Source organism: Lytechinus variegatus, chromosome 15 (assembly GCF_018143015.1).
Source record: "Lytechinus variegatus isolate NC3 chromosome 15, Lvar_3.0, whole genome shotgun sequence".
Lineage (NCBI taxonomy): Eukaryota > Metazoa > Echinodermata > Echinoidea > Temnopleuroida > Toxopneustidae > Lytechinus > Lytechinus variegatus.
In genome coordinates, this window is record NC_054754.1 from 29,780,020 (window position 1) to 29,802,062 (window position 22,043).

The window sequence follows — 22,043 nt, forward strand, 5'->3', positions numbered from 1 at the left end:
TCTTAAAACTGAAAAAGTGAAACTTAATCCCTATGCATTGGAAATATTGCATTATGGATTTCTTTCTTTATCTTTTTTTTCTTCTTTTTTTCTCTCTCTTTCTTTCTCTATTTTTCTCCCGTATCCTCCATTTTGCCAACTGGCATATGAATTTGATGACTGCCCTAAATGTTGGGAGTGTCAACCTCCCCCTCCAGCTACGGCCCTGCTGGTTCAGGGTGAAATAAGCACTTTGTTGGAAAATTATGAGAAAATTTAAAAATTTCTTCTTTTTTTTCATATAAAAAAGGCAAAGGAAATAGTGAGTGAATGACGACATTATATTACACCCTTCATGTGCACATAACAGTTTTTATGAAATTTTAAGTACAAGCAAAACTTTAAAATGTCATAACTTTCTTATTTTGCATCCGATTTTGATCAAAATTTTCTCTGTTATGCTTGTTGGATTGTTTTATTTTCATTCAAGTAAACTTGTTTTATTGGAGTGGACGTGTCCTTTAACCAGGGCCCGGAACCAGGGAGGTGACATAATTATCTCTGCCCTGTCTGCAACGTGTTTGGCGAGGAATGATCCGAGCTTTGGAATTGGTTGCTATCGGGGGGGGGGGTGGTGTAGGTTTCCCACTCCTGATCTCTTTCTTACGCTAAATTCACATTGCCTTGACCATTGTTGCATTGTGTTGTCTTTGTTGTTGCTGTTGTTTTGCTAGTTTGAACTGTATTTCAATTTTCCTCAATGTCTAAATATTATTATTTATAGTATTTCATCATTTTAATAACCCAGTAATAATAATTATTTCATTGTGTATTGTCTTATGCCATACACTCTGGAATTTCCCCCAATGTCTTAATATTGTTATTTATAGTATTTCACTATCATTTCTTGATAGCCCAGTATAGGCTAATTGATATAACATTTGGTATTTATTTAGTTTTCATACCCTCTGGATGATGGGGTGCTGATTTGGCGCTGTGGTGCTTGTGTATATAGTGATTGTCCTTCGAGTGCTAATTGAATAAAGAATCGGCTGCCCGCGGAGCAGTTGTCGTGTAGGCTCCTATAAAATGCTGAATCATTGGCGCTTCATTATTATTGGAGTGTATTACGTTTTTTTTTTCAAATAATATTTATATGTATTGCGTATTATTAATGCTATATCTCATCTTGTTATCCTGTATGAATATTTTCTATCTACTAAATAGTAAAATGAATGAATTTCTAATAATATGAGCAAGGTAATGATACACGTGTGACTACCTTTATGATGTAATTTCTATTTTTAATGATATGACAACACTAACAACCCATCTGATTGACAAGGCGGCACTGCACGTGATAGAGAAATTTCATCAATAGATGAATTGCATCGCTGCATACATATAATCATACTCACTCGACTGCATTTTCACTTGGTATAATAGATTGACGTCACCAAATATAAAGTGGAAAAATTATGCACGCTTTGAACTACTATCGGCGTCGTGAATTGCGAAATTCCCAGGTCACTGAGTACGTCAGAATGAGCCCATGCATGTATGTAAATCGACGTGTTCAAAACAATTTATGTGAACGAAAATGCATAAATAGAGAGGTAGCTTATCGCAGATATCAGTTTGATATTATCGTAACGAAATCGAATAAATAAAGGCATCGACTATAGACTTCAAGTTCAACTCTTCTGGTATAGGCATATCAGTTACATCGTAGCACGAATCAACTGCAATAATTATAGTCAATTTAAGAGTTATCATATTTCTAAGTAATATTCTACTGTGCACGGAGCCTCTAGACACAAAATATCCAGGTAATTATTGTTCATATCACTGTTTCTTTCTCTACATGTATATGTTGTGTTTAGATTGCATTAGTATTTTGTTGATTCTGTAAACTACTTTGTTTGTGAAGAGAATGCATCATGAACATTAAATTAAATCCATAAACATTTTAATCTTGTGGCCTTTAACAGAACCGCTTCCACATTGTTTTGAATCCCATAAAACCTAACAGAGATACACGCTAGCTAGTGTTTTCAATTGAAAAACAGAAAAGACTAAAGCCCAGCGCACAAGCGATTTTTCAAAAAAAAAATAACAGTTTGCATTAAATATGGAAGTTCTAAGGAGTGGAATTATTTTAATTGAAGTTTGGCATAGGCATAATGTTAGGAATAATATAAAATCATATTTTTCTTTGCGACAAGCCCTGTAATCGGAGTCCAAATCGGCTTGAGTTCGCGGCCGAAGATGAAGTCATCACGATTTGGAATTGAATTTGCTTTCATTCCTCTAACTAGACTGAATTTGGATTCAGTAGTCTTATCACTACCAGTATTCAGAACTTTGACCCTTAAGATTCGATTGGTTGGAATGTTCATATAAAATATTAATTTTCTTTCAAATATATATAAATATATAGTAAAGAAATGGAAAAGCTGTTGTACATGTAAAGCTTTACACACACACACACACACACACACACACACACATATATATATATATATATATATATATATATATATATATATATATATATATACATTTGTTTATTTATTCATTCATTCATTTATTTAATTATTTATTTATTTATTCATTCATTAATTTATTCATTCATTTTGGGGTGAGTGCATGGGGAGGATGAGCAGAGTGTTATGTTATTCATGTTTCTTTCATATTATCCGTTCATGTGTGTCGTGACGTTTGGCGCAATAGCAGAAGTGAACCATTGTATTTCTTTACAAACAAAATGTAGGGTAAATCAAAATTTGTAGACTGACCAAGGGGTTAATGACCAATGTTTTTAAAGTGTCGGAACGGAAAAGTTCAGAGTATGATCGATGATATTCTCTAACCATTGACAATAATTCACTCCACACTATAATCTTTTTTTCTTTCTCGTTTTTTTCTCTCCCCCCCCCCACCTTCTTGTTCAAAACAGATTCCCGAGATTTCTGTTTATTTGCTGCATCTATATTTGAATAGGACATTCACATTCTATCTTTGGATCAGTCTGTTAATCATCAAGATGATGAACATTCTAAAGACCACCTTCTGTGACAGCCAAAGCCCAGAATATGGCACGGTTAAGACACATAATGTAAGTAAAGGCTGATGATGATGATGATGATGATGATGATGATGATGATGATGATGGTGATGGTGATCATAGTGATGATGGTGATGATGATGATGATGATGATGATGGTGATGATGATGATGATGATGATGATGATGGTGGTGGTGGTGGTGGTGGTGGTAAAAATAATAATTACAATAAAAATAACAACAGTAATGATAATATTAATAATTGTAATGGTAAAAAAGAAACCCTACGAATATGTAAAGCGGAGGGCCTTTTCAATACACTTTTTTTATTTAATAGCTTTTAATAATGTAATAACTTAATTGTTTGATTTCTTTTAATACCCAATACAGAAAGCATATGAAGAAAGACAGTATAGTTCATCCGTGTGGGTGTCTGTGGATACGATCGTCGATCCCATCACCTCCTCCGACAGCGCTAAAACCAAGAACGACGAAAATGAACCATGTTGTAAACTTTTTGATTACATCAACGGGCAGAATGAAGGCAGTAGGTTACAAATTAATTAACTTTAAATTATTAGTAATCAGTCTACCTTTACAGCATGTAATCATATTTTGACAATCGAAATCAATTAAGGTATCCATAGAAGATAAAATTGGTGGTAAAGTTACAAGCGAATAGTAGACATGAAAGTAAATGAAATGAAAATTGAAGTAAAGAGTGCAATTAATTTTGACGCAAATTGATTTTTTTAATCTCGCATGCGCAAACCAAGAATTTAAGACTGTTTCCTTTTCGTGTTAGCATATTGCCATTTTGATGTCTTCGAACTCACGGTATATCTTCAAATTGATTATCCAACAATAATTATTGGCCTATAGTATTATTGGGTTTGAATTAATGTTAAATTATCACACTCTTGTCATCATAACTTTATTGTTGAAAATCGGAATTAGTTGATAAAAATAAATGTCCCTGTATGAGCGCAATTCCATGAGTATAGCTTCATTAAAACAATACCCCCCCCCCCTTATTAAACAAGTTCTTTGGTAATATTCCATTCCGGGGGGGGGCTTGTCAGACATTTTTTAGATCGTATCCTTCTATTATATGAAATCTCGTGTCTGACTGAAAAAAATAGAGGCATGTCCTTAAAATGTTCGATATAATGTTGCGTTAAAAACTATACGGCCTATGTTAATTGCGATGTTTATTAAAACATTCTAGCTATATGAGTATTTCTTGAAAAAATATTCTGAATTATTCAGTAAAAATGAAAATATTGTAATTCCCCTTTATTTTTGTAAATTTCTCAACAGATCAACGCATAGGAATGACCTTTCCGGTAATCGAAGAATTCGTGATAGAAAATGGCCCCAAAGGCGAGTCGAAGAAAATACTCTCGTTCTTCGTTCGTAAAGAGTTTGAAGAAAAGACTCCACTTCCGACTGATCCTGATATCAGGATCAACCAGCGACCTTCCATGACTGTTTATACAATGTAAGTTTAGTTAAGAGTATATGTACACCCCTCTAGCCCCCCCCCCCCTCGATTGGAGAACAACAGAGTAACGATACATATACCCCGACTTTGCGCACTTTAAACATTGTTTACCGTGGTCATGGTGGTCAGAATACGAACCTTGGAAAATGAATTATCAAATCATTAGGACTTTGAATTGCTTGAATATTCATCCGTCGAATCTTAATTCGGAAATTGAATTGAATTGAATTGAAATGATGAAACTTAGGATGTGAATGTTTGGAATAACGAACAATAATTCACAGTTGTTGAAAAAAAACTTAGCAAGGATTGGTCGAAATAACCATGGACCTATCTGTTTGTGAATAGGTCAGACGACTAAAATGGTCCTAATCAAACAATAAATGGAATTATTAGCATAAATTAATATCATCCGTTATCAAGTTAATTTAGGCCTACTCATTTTCGATTACATGGGATGCTTGACCGGAGAAATAAAAACAAACTAAACAGTCATTATATCACCTTCCTTTCCGAAATTAGGAAATTCGGCGGTTTTGCCAACGACGAGAAATGTTTGAAGGAGAAGGAGAAGTTGATGGCGATGTTGGAAGCCGATGGGATCCAGGTAAAGAGAGATGCCTTCTACTGTGCTATCTACAATACTCCCTTTAAGCTTTTCAACAGAACAAATGAAATCTGGCTCGTCAAGGAGACGACAGATCAAGAGCGCAAGGAAGAGCATCTCGTAAAGTCGGCCACCTTGGACGTGGCGCGTGAGCAATAATAGACCAGTCCAGGACGTAGCCCAAATAGGCTTCCTCTTTTTTTATATATATCTTTTTAAATAAGTGCACACCTTGTAACGGTTAATATTTAGAGTATTATTTTTTATTTATCTTAATGTACAGTATATAGGATAAAAAAGGAGTACACTTTTGTCTTTATTAATGCCCGGCCAGTCGCAATGGCCATGTAGCATGACCGGGGATCGAACCCTGGAATCTCATTATGCCTTAGACCATTCTTCATCGGAACCACCATTATAAAGTAATATTTATGTTTGCTGCACTCTCCCCTCCCCCATCGCCTTTCCTCTCCCCCACTCAGGGATAAAACTTGCACACGTTACATGTTCCCTTTGAGGTGCAAATATTACGGTAATTTATGAAGTTTCTTTTATAGTAAACGGAAACTGAGCCCTGATACTACGTAGATTTGACCCCAAAGGGATAGGGGGAGGGGTTAAATGCGTGCGATTTATAATGTAATAAAAACTGAAATATCTCTCGTCGCTTCTGAATCTTTTAACACAAGTGAATGTGATAAATATATTTTAGGGAAAGAATAAATATAATGAATTCTACATTCGTATTCACAAAGCTTAAGTAGCTTTTTTCAGCCATTGTCAGTAAGAATATATTCGGTATAGGCCCGTGTTTTTAACAATTATGATATGACCTGTTTTTGATAAATTCATTTGGAAATCCTATAACATTTGAGGGGTTCTCTAAAGACATGCAGTGGTCAGCCATATTTTTTTCCTCGGAAAATAAAAGAAGAGAAAGAAACAAGGTGGTGTGGCGGAGATCGAATATACATTATTGGCGTGATCACTTTTATTTATGCAATATGCATGTTCGTTGTAGAAATTATTTGATTTATTATTTATTAATTGTTGTATTTTGTTCTTCAAGTATCTGAAATTTTATCACGATGTACATAAAATATACACACTGTTAAAAAATAAAACTATAAGAAATCAGTAATTATTACTGGCAGCTGGGACACACAAACAGTATAAACTGTTAAATTACGATGGGCTGTAAAAATGCAAAAATACTGGATAACAAAAAAATAAACAAAAAAACACTAACATTCATTAAACATGAAAATCGCCGATAATTTACGAATACGAACATTATTCATACGATAGATGCACTGCAATCAACGTAAAAACACAATAGTTTGTTGGTATTTTTACAAAAAATATTATATTTTACTGTGTTTTACATTTAATTTGTAATACGTTACATATCACTGCAGAAATATATTAATTGTCGTCTTTCTTTAAAGGTAAACATCCTGTAAAATTTACGATTATTTCTGTAAGATTACTAGTATTTATAACAGTACATGATTTCAAAGTTATATCTTTTTATTAAAAGGTTTGAATATGAATTCATGTTCTTTACAATCGCATTCTATATTTTTGCATTTCCTTTGAAGGATTTACATATTCCAAACCCCGCATACGAATATTTAAATGGTTTTGAGTGACGCAACATTTTTCGTTAATGGCCAAAAAATGAGTAAAGAATATTTTTATATTAAGAGGTGATTTAGTTCAGTGAAAGGGTTAGAGATAAAAAGAGGGATGAAGTAAGAATGGGAAATATGAAGAGGGGGCGAGAAGGGGGTAGATGAGGAGGGAGAAGCAGGCATAGAAAGAGAGAGGAAGAAAGAGACGAACATCATGGGCAGAGAGAAATGAGATGAAAAAATATATGGAGTGACATAAATGATTGGGATGGGTGTGTTTTTATGTGATGAAAAAGGCCTTTGTTTTGGAAATGCTATCTGTAGATTATTTTTAAAGAATGAGTAAAGAATGTAATATCAAGAGGCGAGTTAGTTTAGTAAGAAGGGGGGGAGAGTGAGAGAGAGAAGCGTAGGGTGGAGTGGAAATGAAAGATGAAGAGAGGGGAGAGTAGGGAATAAAGGAGGAAAGACAGAGGGATACAGGGGATAGAGGAAGAGAGACGAACATCATGGACACAGAGGGGTGGGGAATTAAAAGGGATATTAGGAGAGAAGTGAAAGAAATTATTAACTAAAAGTTGGATAGAGAGAGAGAAAAAAAACTGGATAGGTCTACAAATTTTGTCACAGAAAAGTTAAAATTCACTCCTAATTGAATAGTGAATTGCCCCTGACCATTACCAAGGTATTCCTTTCCACCCCACCCCCTCTCATCTATTAGGGAAGGCGGGGTAAGTTGTGACAGTTTTTGCTTTTTGCATGTTAGAAATGATATGATTAATAATCTTGTCGAAATAAGTACCTTGCCTTGAAATTTAATTCTTCTGAAATATTTTCCACCTATATATAACTTTCTATCCCCACACTGAAAGTCATCGTGACCTTTGAAAAAAACGATGTCAAATGGCTCAACTTGCCCCATATATGGGGTAAGTTTGAGCCACCTTCTGGGGTAAGTTGAGCCACAAAAACTATGTACAAAATGTATGAGGGGAGAACCAGCATGTCAATTTTTTGTTTAAAGTCTTTTCACTTGCTAATTAACATCCTTTATAAGGAAAAGAGCAGTCATGTAAATTTGCTCCTTTCAGCCAGCATTTCAATCGATTTTTATGGTTTGTTTCTTTTTTAAGATACATTACCATAGGAATTACCATGGCTCAACTTGCCCCATGCTGTTTGGCTCAACTTACCCCAGTCCGAACTTAGTGCGATAATTTTGTATCCACACATTTATTATGCATCCATCATATAAAAGACTATGACAAGAATGAAGATCCATACCTGGACTAATAATGTTGTTATCATGTCTTTATTATATTTAAAGACGTGTGTGTTTATAAAGCACTTATCTATTTCACACTCTTTTTTACTTTTTTGGCTGAAATTCATATTTTTCCCTCTAAAAAACTAGTTTTTGTTTCAAAGTTGAAAACAATGTGGTGGGGTAAGGGGTTATGCTATGGGTCATCAATACATGATACCACCACAATGTCTGACTCATTCATTATTGGCCTGGGGCTGGTGGCTCAACTTGCCCCTATGCTCAACTTACCCCGCCTTCCCCTATTTATGATCTCTTTCTCACATTCTCTGCCACTTCTCCCCCCCTCTCTCTCTCTGTCACTCTCCGTTTCTTTCTCTGTCTATCATTTATTCCCCCTCCTCTCTCTATATTTTCCATTCACTCTCTTCATCTGGGAATATAACAACACATGGGTATTACAAATGTGAATCATATAATACCAGAGTACATTTATGCAAATTGATTTTATTCTCAAGCATAAACATGTACATGTATTTACATTATTCATTTCTTCAATGAAATGAGATTGTCATTTCCATGATATTCAAAATATACCTCTCCCCTAAGGTCACTTCCAACGATCAAAATATATTTGAAATATATGCATCTGCTCAAATGTTATTAGCCACATAAAACAATGGTGTTTGTGAATAGACTAATTCAATAACTTAACAAGAGAGAAAAAGTGATAAAGAGTTAAACTCTACATGCATGTGACAGAGTATAATGCCACAACCACTCCTGACAGACCAAAGTCATTATTTCTAATGATATATCATTGGTCATATCGTTGGTCATATCATTGGTCAGTTTGGACTCAGTTTCATGGGTGTGACTGTAGAAGAAATGATAAATATGGTCATTTATCATTGAAATCAAGTTTCCACCTCTGGTTTTTTTTGGGGGGGTGTTTTGTTTTATTTTGAAATGGTAAATTGAGCCATTTCAACAAACAAGGTGATAAACTTAACAAAACATCAACTCCATGACAAAATAAATAACAAATGAACTTACATAGAAATACAATGTAAGCAACACAGCGTGCACAGGCCAATAAACGAGTCAAAGCTTATCATTTGGAGATTGGGACAGCTTCTACCTTGAAAACATCTGTGTCTAATGTCACATTTTCATACAAGACAGGGGCTGCGAAATGGTTTTGAAAGTGGGGGGTAGCGGCCGAGCCAAAAGTGGGAGGGGCTTCCCATGCAAAAAATCAGAATTAGATAGTAATTTTTACGTTTTTGTGCATGGTTTTATAAAAAAAGTGGGGGGCAGAAGCTCACCCAGCCTCCCCCCCCTTCCACCGCCCCTGCAACATTAATCAAATTTTGTTTGCTTGGTCATGTGACTTACGCATATTCTTATTCTTGTATTTTAATCTTACATTTTCTTTTTTTCTTCTCATATGTTTCACTATATTCCCACTTGTTATAATAACAAATGGACAATTTATAAAAAAAGAAATTATCAACCAATCAGATTGAAGGATTTCAGTAGCTTTTAACTGTTATTGTCAATTTGTTATTGCAATAGGTTTTATGAAACAGCCCCAGGGTCAGACTAAAATTTGATGGTCAAGACCTTCTTTACACATCCTAAATTGGCAGATCAGAATATTTCTTAGCACCAAACTTCCTGGTCATTAAATTCACCCTAAAAGGTTAGACATCATAATTGAACAATTAATAAAATTGATTCCCCAAAATCTACAACGTACCATTCCATGATATAATTGAGGAGATGAGAAAGAAACTGACTTGAAAAAAATATATATATTTGTGAGCCTCTCCACCTAAGCATCCACAAGCGAAGCCATTATCTTGACATTGACAGCTTTTACGAAAGCAAACCATCATGCATTGCCATGAATAATGAATTATAAATAAACTGTTTCTCTTACACAACCATGTAAACCTCTACCTGTGAATCGCATTAATTGAAACATTTCAGTCATTTTGTAATGAAACATATCAAAAATCTAGATTATCAATAGAAACACAATCTGTTTTTTGCAGAAAATTTGCTTCCTTCCCTATACATTCAAGACATGCAATAACAGATTCACTATTCTCCTATAATACTCACAAAATGAATAAATCATTGACATAGAAGAGACAGATTTTGACATCAGATATATATCCTTTTCCCCTGTTTAATATGCTTCAGCATATTTGGTCCTCAATGTGTGAATTTCATAGTTCATGCAAGCAAGTTACTGTGATGTCACTCATACACGTTAATCTTCAAAAGTGTACTCGACACTATGCAATTTACATTGCTTTTCTTTCAAAGTAATTGAAAATTTTTGAACGCTGTTACTAAGTGTAAGTTTTCTTAGTACATTTCTGTTGATTCATCTTTAGTCTTCCCTGCGGTTCGGATTATCTTTCACTTTAATATTTTTTTGATTACATTCAATTCTTACTCCCATGGCCCATGCTTTCTTGTATGTATGAAGGGAAAAGCGGTCAACCCACATGCCTCTCATGTTGATAAACTTATTATGAAACACACAAATAAGAACAGTAATTCACGAAAGTTCTAAAATCATTTACTCAACTGTTGAACAAACGTCTGGACGACCTTAAAGAAGAGTTGTTCCTTGGCTTCAGTGAATGCAGCATTCAGGGAGGCCTTGCTCATCACGGAAGTTGCCGAGCTGGTTCCAAGACGGGCAGAAGAGGTTCCGGGGCTCGCATCGGAAGGGGAGCCAGGCTTGCCCCGACGGAAGTACCTCTGTAGACTAATCAGGAATGTATTCTAGAGAGAATAAGCAAATTTTTATTTTTGTCATGATCTTTTCTCCTTTCTGATATTTCAGGATATTAACTTTAGATTATTTTTACAGAATTTTTTATTACTAAAATTATGATCAATAATAACCATCATCACTAACACCACTATCAACATCGTAACATCATACCATCATCATCATCATCATCATCATCACCATCATCTTCATCATCATCACTATCATCATCATCATTAACCTTTTTATCATTATCATCATCACTACCAACATCATTCATCATTATCTTCACCATCACCATCTCTACCACTATAATCATCACTACCAATATTATTATCAATCATCATCACCACCATCATCATAATCATCATCATCACATCATCATCAACAACCTTTTTATCATCATCATTATATCATCATCATCAACATCATCATCATCATCAACATCATCATCATCATCATCATTACATCATCATCATCATCATCATCATCATTACATCATCATCATCATCATCATCATCATCATATCATCATCAACATCATCATCATCACTACCACTACCATCAATCCACATCTTTATCATCTTCAGTATAGCACTCCAAGCCTCTCCTCTTACCAATTCTGAACCCAGTTCTCTCCTAAGTAGTTGTCTATCTCTGGTTGGAACAGTAGGATCTCTCAACGTCCTCATCCCTTGAGCCATGATCAAATGAACAGCATTCTCCAGTACAAATAGCAGCGCTGGCCTGAAACAAAAATCATCCAAAGACCTCGGTATATTTATCACTTTTAGGTCATCATTCGGAGATCTTATTACATAATGATGATTGAAATGTTTAACGAGATGCACTATACAATGTACCTCTTTTCTTAATCATGCATTATTTTTTGTTCTTATCATGTGATGTAAATGCCTTTGCCTTGATACCAAAAGATATGCAAGACTTGAAAGAAAAAACCCTCACCTTCCGGCATGACCCGACAGTGGTTGAGTGACAATTGAAAATTTTTAGAGTTCAAACAGACTTCCCCCCCCTACCATCCAATTATCATACAATCACAGATTTAATATAATTTTGCATATGTTTTGACATACTACTAAAGTATTATCAATTGTTTCATTGCTTGCACATGTTCCAGGGTCGATAGTATATTTACTGTTCTTACCTTTGCAAAGCCTTTGAATCTGAAGAGGATGGGACATTTTTCTGATCTGAAACCTTCATGGGAGATTTGTTAACGTCCAGCTGTAAAACATGATAAAAATATATCACTACATGACAGTTGAGGTTTGAAAGATTTCTTAGCTCAATGCATATTCTCAAGACCTATCTAGATATGGCAAACAAAACTCAGTAAAAAAAAAAGGACATGCATATCCATATTTTCTGGAGAAGAAAGATGACCTACAAATCTTCAAACTTTCTAGTGTTATGTCATTTCTTTAATATGGTAAATTAAAACAGTCAAATCACTAAATATCTAAAATGATAACTAAAGGTAAACCGAACATTTAATAAAAATGTGTTGAATTGTATTTACATACAAAAACTGCATAATTCTTACAAAAAGTTTACAACAGAAAACAGAAACATTGCAAAGGAGAATGGATTGAGGTTTGTTTTTACGTATTCTTTACCTTTGGAAGCATTTGGAGACACCAATTAATACAGGAGATGAGTGTTCCAAATGAAGCTGGTGTCTTTTGGTCAAGAGAGGGTGTGCTGAACCCAAGGCAGTAGAGCATTGGATATTCGGATACATCAAGGCTCTGTAAAGAAATATATAAAGATATACACATCCAATAATAGAATGCCTGTGCTATGTAACATAAATCTCAGCAGCTGTTTGTATATCGGTCATAATGATTGATTGCACGTAGATATAATTTCCTGGAAAAAAATAAAGTATGCCCTTCATTTTGAACTCCAATAGATGACAGTACTGGATAAGCTACACCTTGTATAAAGACTTCTATATAATGATGAACAGGATATGCCTAGTATGTCCAAAAAATAGGCCTACATTTTCACAATACTAAACCTGCTCTCTTGTTTTTTTGTTTTTTTTTTCCCCCTTTAATCTGACAAGAGAATCTGGTGAAAGAATCCGGCTGTGTGCACCAGCCTTCCAATTCATATTGTGTGTAGCAAAGAAAAGGATCATTAATATTGAAAAGTTCATGTAGGAGCACAATAGTCCAAGACCCGAGAGAAGAGGGGTAAAGTGACGAATAGGGGGTGCACCGACCTTCCAATCAATTTTGTATGTGGTAAAGAAAAGCATCACTAATATTGAAAAGTTTATGTGGGAGCACAATAGTCCAAGACCCGAGAGGAGAGGGGTAAAGTGACACCAGCAGGGTTACATTGAACTGAAACAACAAATGATCAACCACATCCAGACACTTAAATGTCTCACTATGGATGCAACAAAACCACGCACATCGTTCATCACGAATTCCATCAACTTGGCGTAAGTATTCTGATATAATACTAAGAAGAAATACATATACACATATATAATTTATTTTCTTCGGAGTAGGCCTCCAGTATGTCCTTTCAAATATATTGGTGATGACGAGATTGAGTGTTTTTGTCTGCTGTTATAATTTTGTATGCCTAGAGTTTTGTTTTTGAAGACAAGAAGAACAAAAAGATTGATTGTAGATAGATTGTTGAAGATATGCTGATATATACTATTTTTTCCTGATATCAATGTTCAAATTGATTTCATTGTATTTCATTGCGGGACGCTGGTCCCCGCCAACGGGTGGAATCAATGATGAAGGCTGCTGAGAACCATCACACTACATTCTCCATTTTTCTTGGTAGCATGCAGCCTTTCATTCATCCAGACTTCTGGGAGGAATATGTTTGAAGCCAGTTCGATACCTCGATGCAGTTCATGTATGTGGCAACTTCCAAAGTCATCAGAGCCACTTCACAACCCCTACCACCATAAAAAGCCGTACCCAGCTCCATGAAACATGCACCTATTCTTCATGACAAGAGGAAGGAGCAATGCTAAACTGCAGCCTGTTTTCAATCCCCCTCCTTCTTGGTCTTTAGTTCTTATTCCTCCATCAGTTGGTTTAACTGACCGTGGTTGCTCTTTCTTGAAATCCAAGACCAAATCCAACAACATTGAGGGTGGATATGGCTTCATTGATTGAGCTCAAGCAGAGATTTCCCTTGGTCATAATCATCATTTGCCTTTTCTTCTTCCACTTGAACCAAGAGCTTATGTTTCTTCATGGCAGAGCTCTTCTGCAAGGCCATGGTTCATCAAATCAATGTTCATTTACGTGGCGGTTCATCAGAAAATGATGACAGGAGATGCGAATACAAGGTCGTTCACATTAGACCGAACTGGTATGCCATGGAAAGAGCCACTTTAAAGCAAGTGAACAGGAAGTCAAAGTAAGATGAGGAAGTGCGAGTAACATATGAGCGGCAGCGAGGATTGCACACAGTGTGGCAACCTATTAAAGATCATATATGCTACAAGCAGATGTGGAGGTAAAAGGCAACCGTAGGCCATCTTTTTTTTCCAAGCTCAACGAGCTCGTTGGCAAAAGTGTGATTGCTACAGAACATTTTGCTGCATATGGTGTTGCCTATTGCTGCGATAGATTGCGTCCAGCTAATGCAGCGATACGCAGCCCAAAACACAAAGGTGTGAGCCAGGCGTTTGGTAGTGAAATTTCTTCTCTTTGGAAAGGTTGGGATCGTCCTTTATCAGCACTTTAAAGCTGAGAAACTCCTCTTTTAAATTTGGTTTGGTTGGGTTTTATTTACCAAACAACATCACAACAAAATACATTGTACAAAATATCAAGATTGAATATATAAACACTTAAAATGATAAGGACGGATCACTCTATTCAGAGCCATTGAGCCATTGATAAAATGCTCTGTTCTTCCTGGCAACTTTATGAGATATGATATCATGCTTGGTGTAACTGTCATTTGTGGTTGTCCCTGTTTTGTCTATTGAATCATTTGCTTACAAGATTGGCATTAGATGAAGTGAGATAAGAGAATAGACCTAAGCAGGATTAGACCACTTAGAATGAGACCAAATAGAACTTATTTTGTACCTACCTGGTTCAGCAGTGATTCAAGAAGATCTGGACTAAAGAGACGGAATGAAGCCAATATCCTCCCCATGATCACCAAAAGTCTACCAAAGAAAATTGAAGAAAAATGCTTTTACTCTAAAAATAGCAACACGGTATATTAAAAGAAAAAAAAACAATATCAAGAACCTCTTTTTAGAGACACGAAAAAAAAGAATTCACTTACAAAATAAGAAGCAAAAAAAAGGTATTTAAAATCAATCGTAGCTGTAAATGAATCTATTTAAGCCCTAGTCAGTAGCAGATGGAAAAATAATAATAATAATAAATATGAACATTGATTTGTAACGCACCAGTATCCATTATCAAATGCTCTTTGGCACAGTTCAGAAAGGAAATAGAATAATAATAATAATAATAAAGAGCAGTAAAAGTTACATTTACTAGAAAGATTGTCTGATTAACCAGGTTTTTAATGAGATTTTTATGCCATTATACTGAGGGGAATATTACAGATGCATAAGTTTGTGAAAGCCTACTCAACAGGAATGGACCAGCATACTGAAATGATAGATCTCCTTGTATTATGAGATTGTTGTACAGTAAGTAAGGATGAACTGAAAAAAAAACATTTTATAAAGTTCATTTCAATTAATCATAAAAATATATATGTATATACAGAATTTGATAAAACATGGGATTAGCATACCTCAAGTTCCTTGAAGGCTTGTATGGATTTATTAAACTGAAGTTGCATTGAGGGACAGTTCCATGTAATGAGGGGAAAAAAGTAAGGCAATTCAAATAAGACACCAGAAAAGTTACATAACCCTAAGACCATCCCATGACTTGCCTGAACAGCACCAATGCACTCACCTTGACTGCACATCTTGGGCGTCGTCACTAATGCTTGCATCTGATTGGTCGGTGGATACCTGGTGTTGAAGTAATCTCCTGGGTATTGTATGCATTATCTGGGATACCGCATGACTCTGACTAGAATCTTTGGCATTTGTCTTCTTCTGTGGGAGAAAAATTCATTTTACTTCAATAATGTAGCAAAATACTACATAACGCATCCAAATAATGTATAATAATAATAATAATATAGGGTATTTATATTGCGCACATATCCACCTTGTTAGGTGCTCAAGGCGCTCCTATATTACCCGGCTAAGCTAGGCGTTCATAGCGCACACAGCTTTTTAAGGAATTACTTCCTACCGGTACCCATTTACCTCACCTGGGTTGAGTGCAGCACATTGTGAATCAGTTTCTTGCTGAAGGAAATTACGCCATGGCTGGGATTCGAACCCACGACCCTCTGTTTCAAAGTCCAAAGACTAATCCACTGGGCCACAACGCTCCACAAATAGCTGAAGGCAAAATTTTTATAAGTTCTTCAAAGAATACCAAAAACTAGACACATACAGAGTTTACTCAGCAACATGTACTGCCCATCACTAAGAAGTGGATTAAATTTTTATAACCAATAAACATAATTTAAATGCTACTTATATTCTCCTTCCCGCCTCATATGAAAACAGCAATTTTCTCATTATGACACTATCTTTTCCCACACATAAACATCACTTAGTCTGTAATCTACAGAATCAAAATTACCAAACATTGTTATCATCAGCATCATCATAATCATCATTATTGTCATCATCATCATCATTACCAGTGCCACCATCACCATCTTCTTATCCTCATTATACATGAACTGCCACCTCTACTATCATAATAATCATCATCATAAATCCTCACTATCATCAGTATGACTACCACCATGACCACCATCCTCATCACCACAATGTAACCATTCCCCCAAGCATACCCAGGCATGAGACAGAGAAATTTGAAAAAAAGAGGAACTTCACGGCCCCTCTGGGGGAGGGTGTGGAAGGGGGGTTCCCCCTCCCACGTTGGGAAAATTTTGGAATTTAAGGTATGCAAAACCCCATTTTGATGCATTCTACAATCAAATTTTACTGTTTTGAAGAGGTTATTTTGTAGATAAATATAGTCACCGTAGCTGACTTTGCAAGCTCAACTTCATGGTCCAACCACTGCCATTTGAACTTGTTGGAGACATCCTTGTCAATATCACTAACACGAGGGTCATTCTTCTCAACAGTCTTCATTTTGTAGTTGAAGAAATTACACCACACACCCTACAAATTCTTGTAAAATCCACGATAATCCAACTCAAGTACGCTGTACGTCCACATCACTTGCATTCAATGTAAACAAATGTATACACACGTGCATGCAGAAAGCTGCCAGCTGCATAACCTAGGGAGCTCCCGCCCGTGCAGGGGCTTACCGTGTATTTGACCATACTCATGGGACTAGCGTGATCTATGGTTTAAATATTTCTCCAAATGAATTGTGAAAATAGAAATTATGCACTTAGATCTACCTCGATTATATGGATGAAGGTCTAACGAGTGGCAGTTTCCTGACATCTGGGCACAGACTGGAACCTCAAAAAACAAAGAAAAGTTCTCTCCTTCTACCCCCGTCTCGATCGGCCATTTTTGTTATGAATCGTAACAAAATGGCCAATCGAGACTGGAGTAGGAGAGAACTTTTCACTTTTTTGAGGTTCCAGTTTGTGCCCAGATGTCAGGAAACTGTCACTCATTAGACCTTCATCCATATAATCGTGGTAAGTGCATAATTTCTATTTTCACATTTCATTTGGAGAAATATTTAGACCATAAATCATGCTAGTCCCGTGAGTATGGTCAAATACACGGTAAACCCCTGGGCTGCCGCCCGCTATGCGGGCGGGAGCTCCCTGGGTTACCAGCTGCATAGCCATGCACACGTACGGTACTCACACTGCACCATTCACAATGCACGCACTGCCGGCAGGATATGGTAGCCTCAAAGGGACAAAAAAAATGAAAAAACAAATTTTTTTTTTTGCTTTTTCATTTTTTTTTTTTTTTTTTAGAATTTCAAAATCTGCGGAAATCCGCCGATCCGCGGAGAAATCTCATGCCTGATACCTCAAGCATATGCTGGAGTAGCCTTGTTCTAATCAGGAGTGCCAAACAGCTCTGTGTTAGCCTAGCTAGTGTCTCCTGTAGTATGGCAATCATCGTCACCACCACACCTTTATCATCATCATTACCAACACCAACATCATCATCACCACCATCCTCATCATCATCATCACTAACATCATCATAATTATCATCATCATCCTCATCATCATCACCATCATCATCATCACCACCATCATCATCATCATCACCATCATCATCATCATCACCATCATCATCATCATCTTCATCACCACCATCATCATCACCACAATGTAACCATTCCCGTAAGCATTCCTCAAGCATATGCTGGAGTATCCTTGATCTAATCAGGAGTGCCACACAGCCCTGTGTGAGCCTAGCTAGTGTCTCCTGTAGTACAACAATCATCAATATCATCATTACCTCCACCATGTTTATCATCATCAATATCATCATCATCATTTCCACCTTTATCATCATCATTACAAACATCATCAGCATCATAATCATCATCTTCATCACCACAATGTATCCAACCCTCAAGCATACCTCAAGCATATGCTGGAGTAGCCTTGGTCTTATCAGGAGTGCCACACAGCTCTGTGTGAGCCTAGCTAGTGTCTCCTGCAGAAGGGCCAGCTCGGCAGGCATGTGGAACCTCCACTGATGGGTGTGGTGGGCGAGCTGATATACCAGGGAGGTGGTAGCTTGTGCCTCCTCCAGCTGAAGGGGGCTTTGCAAGAGGTATACTGACTCCAGACACTGTGAAAAGAAATATAAGTTAACATAATCACATACATTCATGTTCTTCAAATAAAGAGAGAAACATTGTACTCCTACCTAGCTTGTTGTACGCGAGCAAATGAGAGGCTGAATGTCAAACATCCATATCGTATCACATGTACTATTCAAAATGAACCATCCATATGTAACATTGCACGGGTCAGGAAAAAGTGACGTCACTATAAAAATATCATTCAACACATTGTATTGCGCTAAGTGAATGCATGTGCAATATGCGAAGAGCTTAATGGCTGAAATGCGCATTGTTGCTGCAGATCAGATACGCGTTTGAAAGGATTTTCCTTTCAAAATTTTCTTTCTTATTTTCATAGATTTACGTAGGAAAAAATGATTATTGTTCCGAGGCATTATACAACACAAATAGTGAATGTTCTTATTCGTGTAATGGTGCAACATTTCGCATTCGGTGAAAGAAAGAGACAGTCTATTCAACGAAGCATTAACGCCTCATTGAATAGAGCATCTTTTTTTCAACTTGTGCACAATCTCACACCATCACACTAATTCATATTTGCTATTTCTATAGCATTCAGTTCAGTTTTAAACATGAGAGGGGAAAATCCCTTATTTTCATTGTTACAACCCTATAACACTTATCTCAAATGACTCAATAAATTCATATGGAAGACAGAAAGAAAAGATTGCAATTTTTGAAACATTTTTTATTTCACATTCAATGAGAACACAAAGAAAGGAAAATTCTAAAAGGAACGGTACCATACTAACAAATATAAAAAAATATATATTTTTGTGTAAAGGTTTTAGTATTGGAATCCACTATTCAATCTACTATGAATCATTTTGTAAAGAGGTTTAGATAAATAGCAAGAGACCGTAATATGTGGCTCTCCGCAGACTGTCTCAAAACTTACCTTCATCATTCTTTCACGATGTACCCCAAAGAAGTCCAGTGCATCGGTCAAGAAGGCATGATTGAGAGTGGACAGCAGGGTAGCGGTCACTGTGATTGACTCTACATAGACGGTCAGCCATGATGTGCCATCCGCTTTCTCACCCTATTAAAAAAAGAAGGCCAGACATATGGCATACATGACATATCTGCAAGCCGAATTTTCATCAAAATCAGATGTACAATAAGAAAGTTATGACATTTTTTCTCTCTCTCTTATGGGGTGTTGCAAGAATCTTGCGATCAACTGCAAGTCTATTTTTGGTCCCTAAATCAATCACATGTCTTGTAATTAACTGCAAATTAGTGATTGATTGCTAATCTGCTCCTTGAAACAAGAAGTTTAATCCGATTTGCTACAGCTAACATTGATCTATCAGTTGTAAAACTGCAACAGAATATTTGCGATGGATTGCAAATATTTTCTTGCAACACCCTCTTATACCCCTTTCATAAACCCAACCTCTAATTAGCCGCCTAAAATTAATGCGGATAATTCAATAAAAATTGCATTCACAAACTCCGAAAATAATCTGCACTATTTTTACGAGCGCCCGTCCTGAAAAAGGCGGATAATCGTCATGACAACTGCACACGCCCCCTCCGATGCGGTTGTGTTGGAAAAGGGTGACCTTGTGACCGCACCATGGCAATTATCCGCATTATTTGGAAATGCGTTCATGAAGTCAAATCTGGTCCCGATGCCGCTATTATGCGGTTAATTGCAGCATCAAAATATTGCGGATAACTCTGGTCCTCCCCCGATTTCACGACCAAATTATGCTGCTATTAGCCGCATAATTGGGTTGTTTGTTGTTGTTGTTAGCTTGGGTTTTGAGGCGCATGTCATTCAGATATGAATATTTACGCCTTTACGGTTTATGAAAGGGGTATTAGTCTCCTTTTAATCAAATAAACTCTTTGTTTGGGTAGATTTCCTCTGAAATTAATGTCAAGCTACTAATCCTGAAGAGGAAAACAAATCTGTAAGGTTCATCCTACCTTTTTCTTCTTGGTCCATGTATAATCTTGTTCATTGATGTTTTCATGGAGCCATACTAACGAGAGGCAGGTATGTTGGATGTAACCTGTCATACGTACTGCTTCGGCAACCTATTAGGACAATAGATGGATAGGCAGTTAGGTTTCTTTTTGATGGATGGGTGGGAGGATGGGTGGGTGGGTGGATGGACGGACGGGTGGATGGATGGACAGACAGATCATTTGTTGATAAAAAACATCATTGCAGCATAACAGAATTACAAAGAGCTTACAAGTCATGAAAGGCATAAAAAAAATAGTGCACCAAAATGAATACCAAATGAAATAATTAGTTCAAAATGTATATGAATTTTTAAAAATAATTTTGTAATAATTGCAAATAAGAAACCAAGTTATTTTTATGATAAAACAGGATTGAAGAGTAGCACTTACAAGTGGAATGGCAGCTAGATCTTTGAGAAGTACCATAACAGCCTCAACATAACGTAAGCCCTTTCTTGCCTGAAAAAAGAGTGGTGCGAAAACAGAGGGAAACAATCTCATCTCCACCATTGTACAATCATAATATTGATAATAAATGTTTTAAATCATGTCCTTCCACTACCGAACATGATGAAATAATGGTAGCACTGTTGACACATTGGCAAACATCAACAACATTACCATCATGATCACCATCACCAACATCATAACCATCACCATCACCATCATTATCATCACCATCAACCACATCATCCTCTCCATCATCATATCCCCATCAACATTATCACCACCCCATCACTACCAAGACCATCATCATTAACAAACTTGTAATAATAATAATAATAATAATATTGTACTTATATAGCGCATAATATTGGTAATCTCTATGCGCTTAACAAATGAATTATCTATTACATAAAAGATCTACATAAAACCCTTTCCATTTCTAGCTAAGCAAGATGTATAGCCTTTCTCACCTGTAAGCATGCTTGAAGGGTACTAAGAAGTAATGAAACCACGCTATGTTCCCTCACTAAAGGCATCCACTTCTCCGCTTGATCAGCCTGATTCAAGAGAACCTCATCTAAGAGATAAGCACCAATGACCGGAAGTTGTATCGGCTGAGGAAAAAGTAGAAATAATGTTAGATGATTTTCAATCGACCAACAGAAGTGTAGAGCTTCTTACTGTGTACATGAATTAGCATTCACATATTGACGAATATTACATGGAAAGATATAAGTAAGAGGTAAAAAAAGAAATCAGTTGGGTTGGTCTGAATGAGGATACTCAGAACAGAATGAATTGAAAAGAGGGTAGTGTCATCATGATGCGAAGGTCAGTAACCCTTCATGACAAGGAAAATGCTCATTGAAAT

The 22,043-nt window shown here is 36.3% G+C and overlaps 2 protein-coding genes across 3 annotated transcripts in view; one reads left to right on the top strand and one right to left on the bottom strand.

Moving 5' to 3' along the window:
- The first annotated feature begins 1,478 nt into the window (after positions 1-1,478).
- Positions 1,479-6,706, top strand: LOC121428943 (heme-binding protein 2-like). The gene is made up of 5 exons (XM_041625837.1): positions 1,479-1,808; positions 2,939-3,097; positions 3,436-3,592; positions 4,366-4,546; positions 5,072-6,706. Exons 2-5 carry the CDS (start codon positions 3,026-3,028, stop codon positions 5,313-5,315), a joined length of 654 nt encoding a protein of 217 aa, XP_041481771.1. The 5' UTR covers positions 1,479-1,808; positions 2,939-3,025; the 3' UTR covers positions 5,316-6,706.
- Positions 6,707-9,536: 2,830 nt separating this feature from the next.
- Positions 9,537-22,043, bottom strand: part of LOC121428550 (nucleoporin NUP188-like) — a 47,555-nt gene continuing 35,048 nt past the window's right edge. The window contains exons 39-49 of one of the 2 annotated variants that reach the window (XM_041625248.1): positions 21,643-21,786; positions 21,116-21,184; positions 20,684-20,794; positions 19,644-19,787; positions 18,517-18,729; positions 15,806-15,948; positions 14,955-15,033; positions 12,488-12,619; positions 12,016-12,095; positions 11,465-11,594; positions 9,537-10,859 (exon numbers count right to left, since the gene is read on the bottom strand). In XM_041625248.1, the coding sequence (XP_041481182.1) occupies positions 10,647-10,859; positions 11,465-11,594; positions 12,016-12,095; positions 12,488-12,619; positions 14,955-15,033; positions 15,806-15,948; positions 18,517-18,729; positions 19,644-19,787; positions 20,684-20,794; positions 21,116-21,184; positions 21,643-21,786 (1,458 nt within the window). In that variant the 3' untranslated portion in view covers positions 9,537-10,646. Of the gene's footprint in view, positions 10,860-11,464; positions 11,595-12,015; positions 12,096-12,487; positions 12,620-14,954; positions 15,034-15,805; positions 15,952-18,516; positions 18,730-19,643; positions 19,788-20,683; positions 20,795-21,115; positions 21,185-21,642; positions 21,787-22,043 lie in introns of both variants that reach the window. The other variant, XM_041625247.1, reaches the window with a different exon arrangement.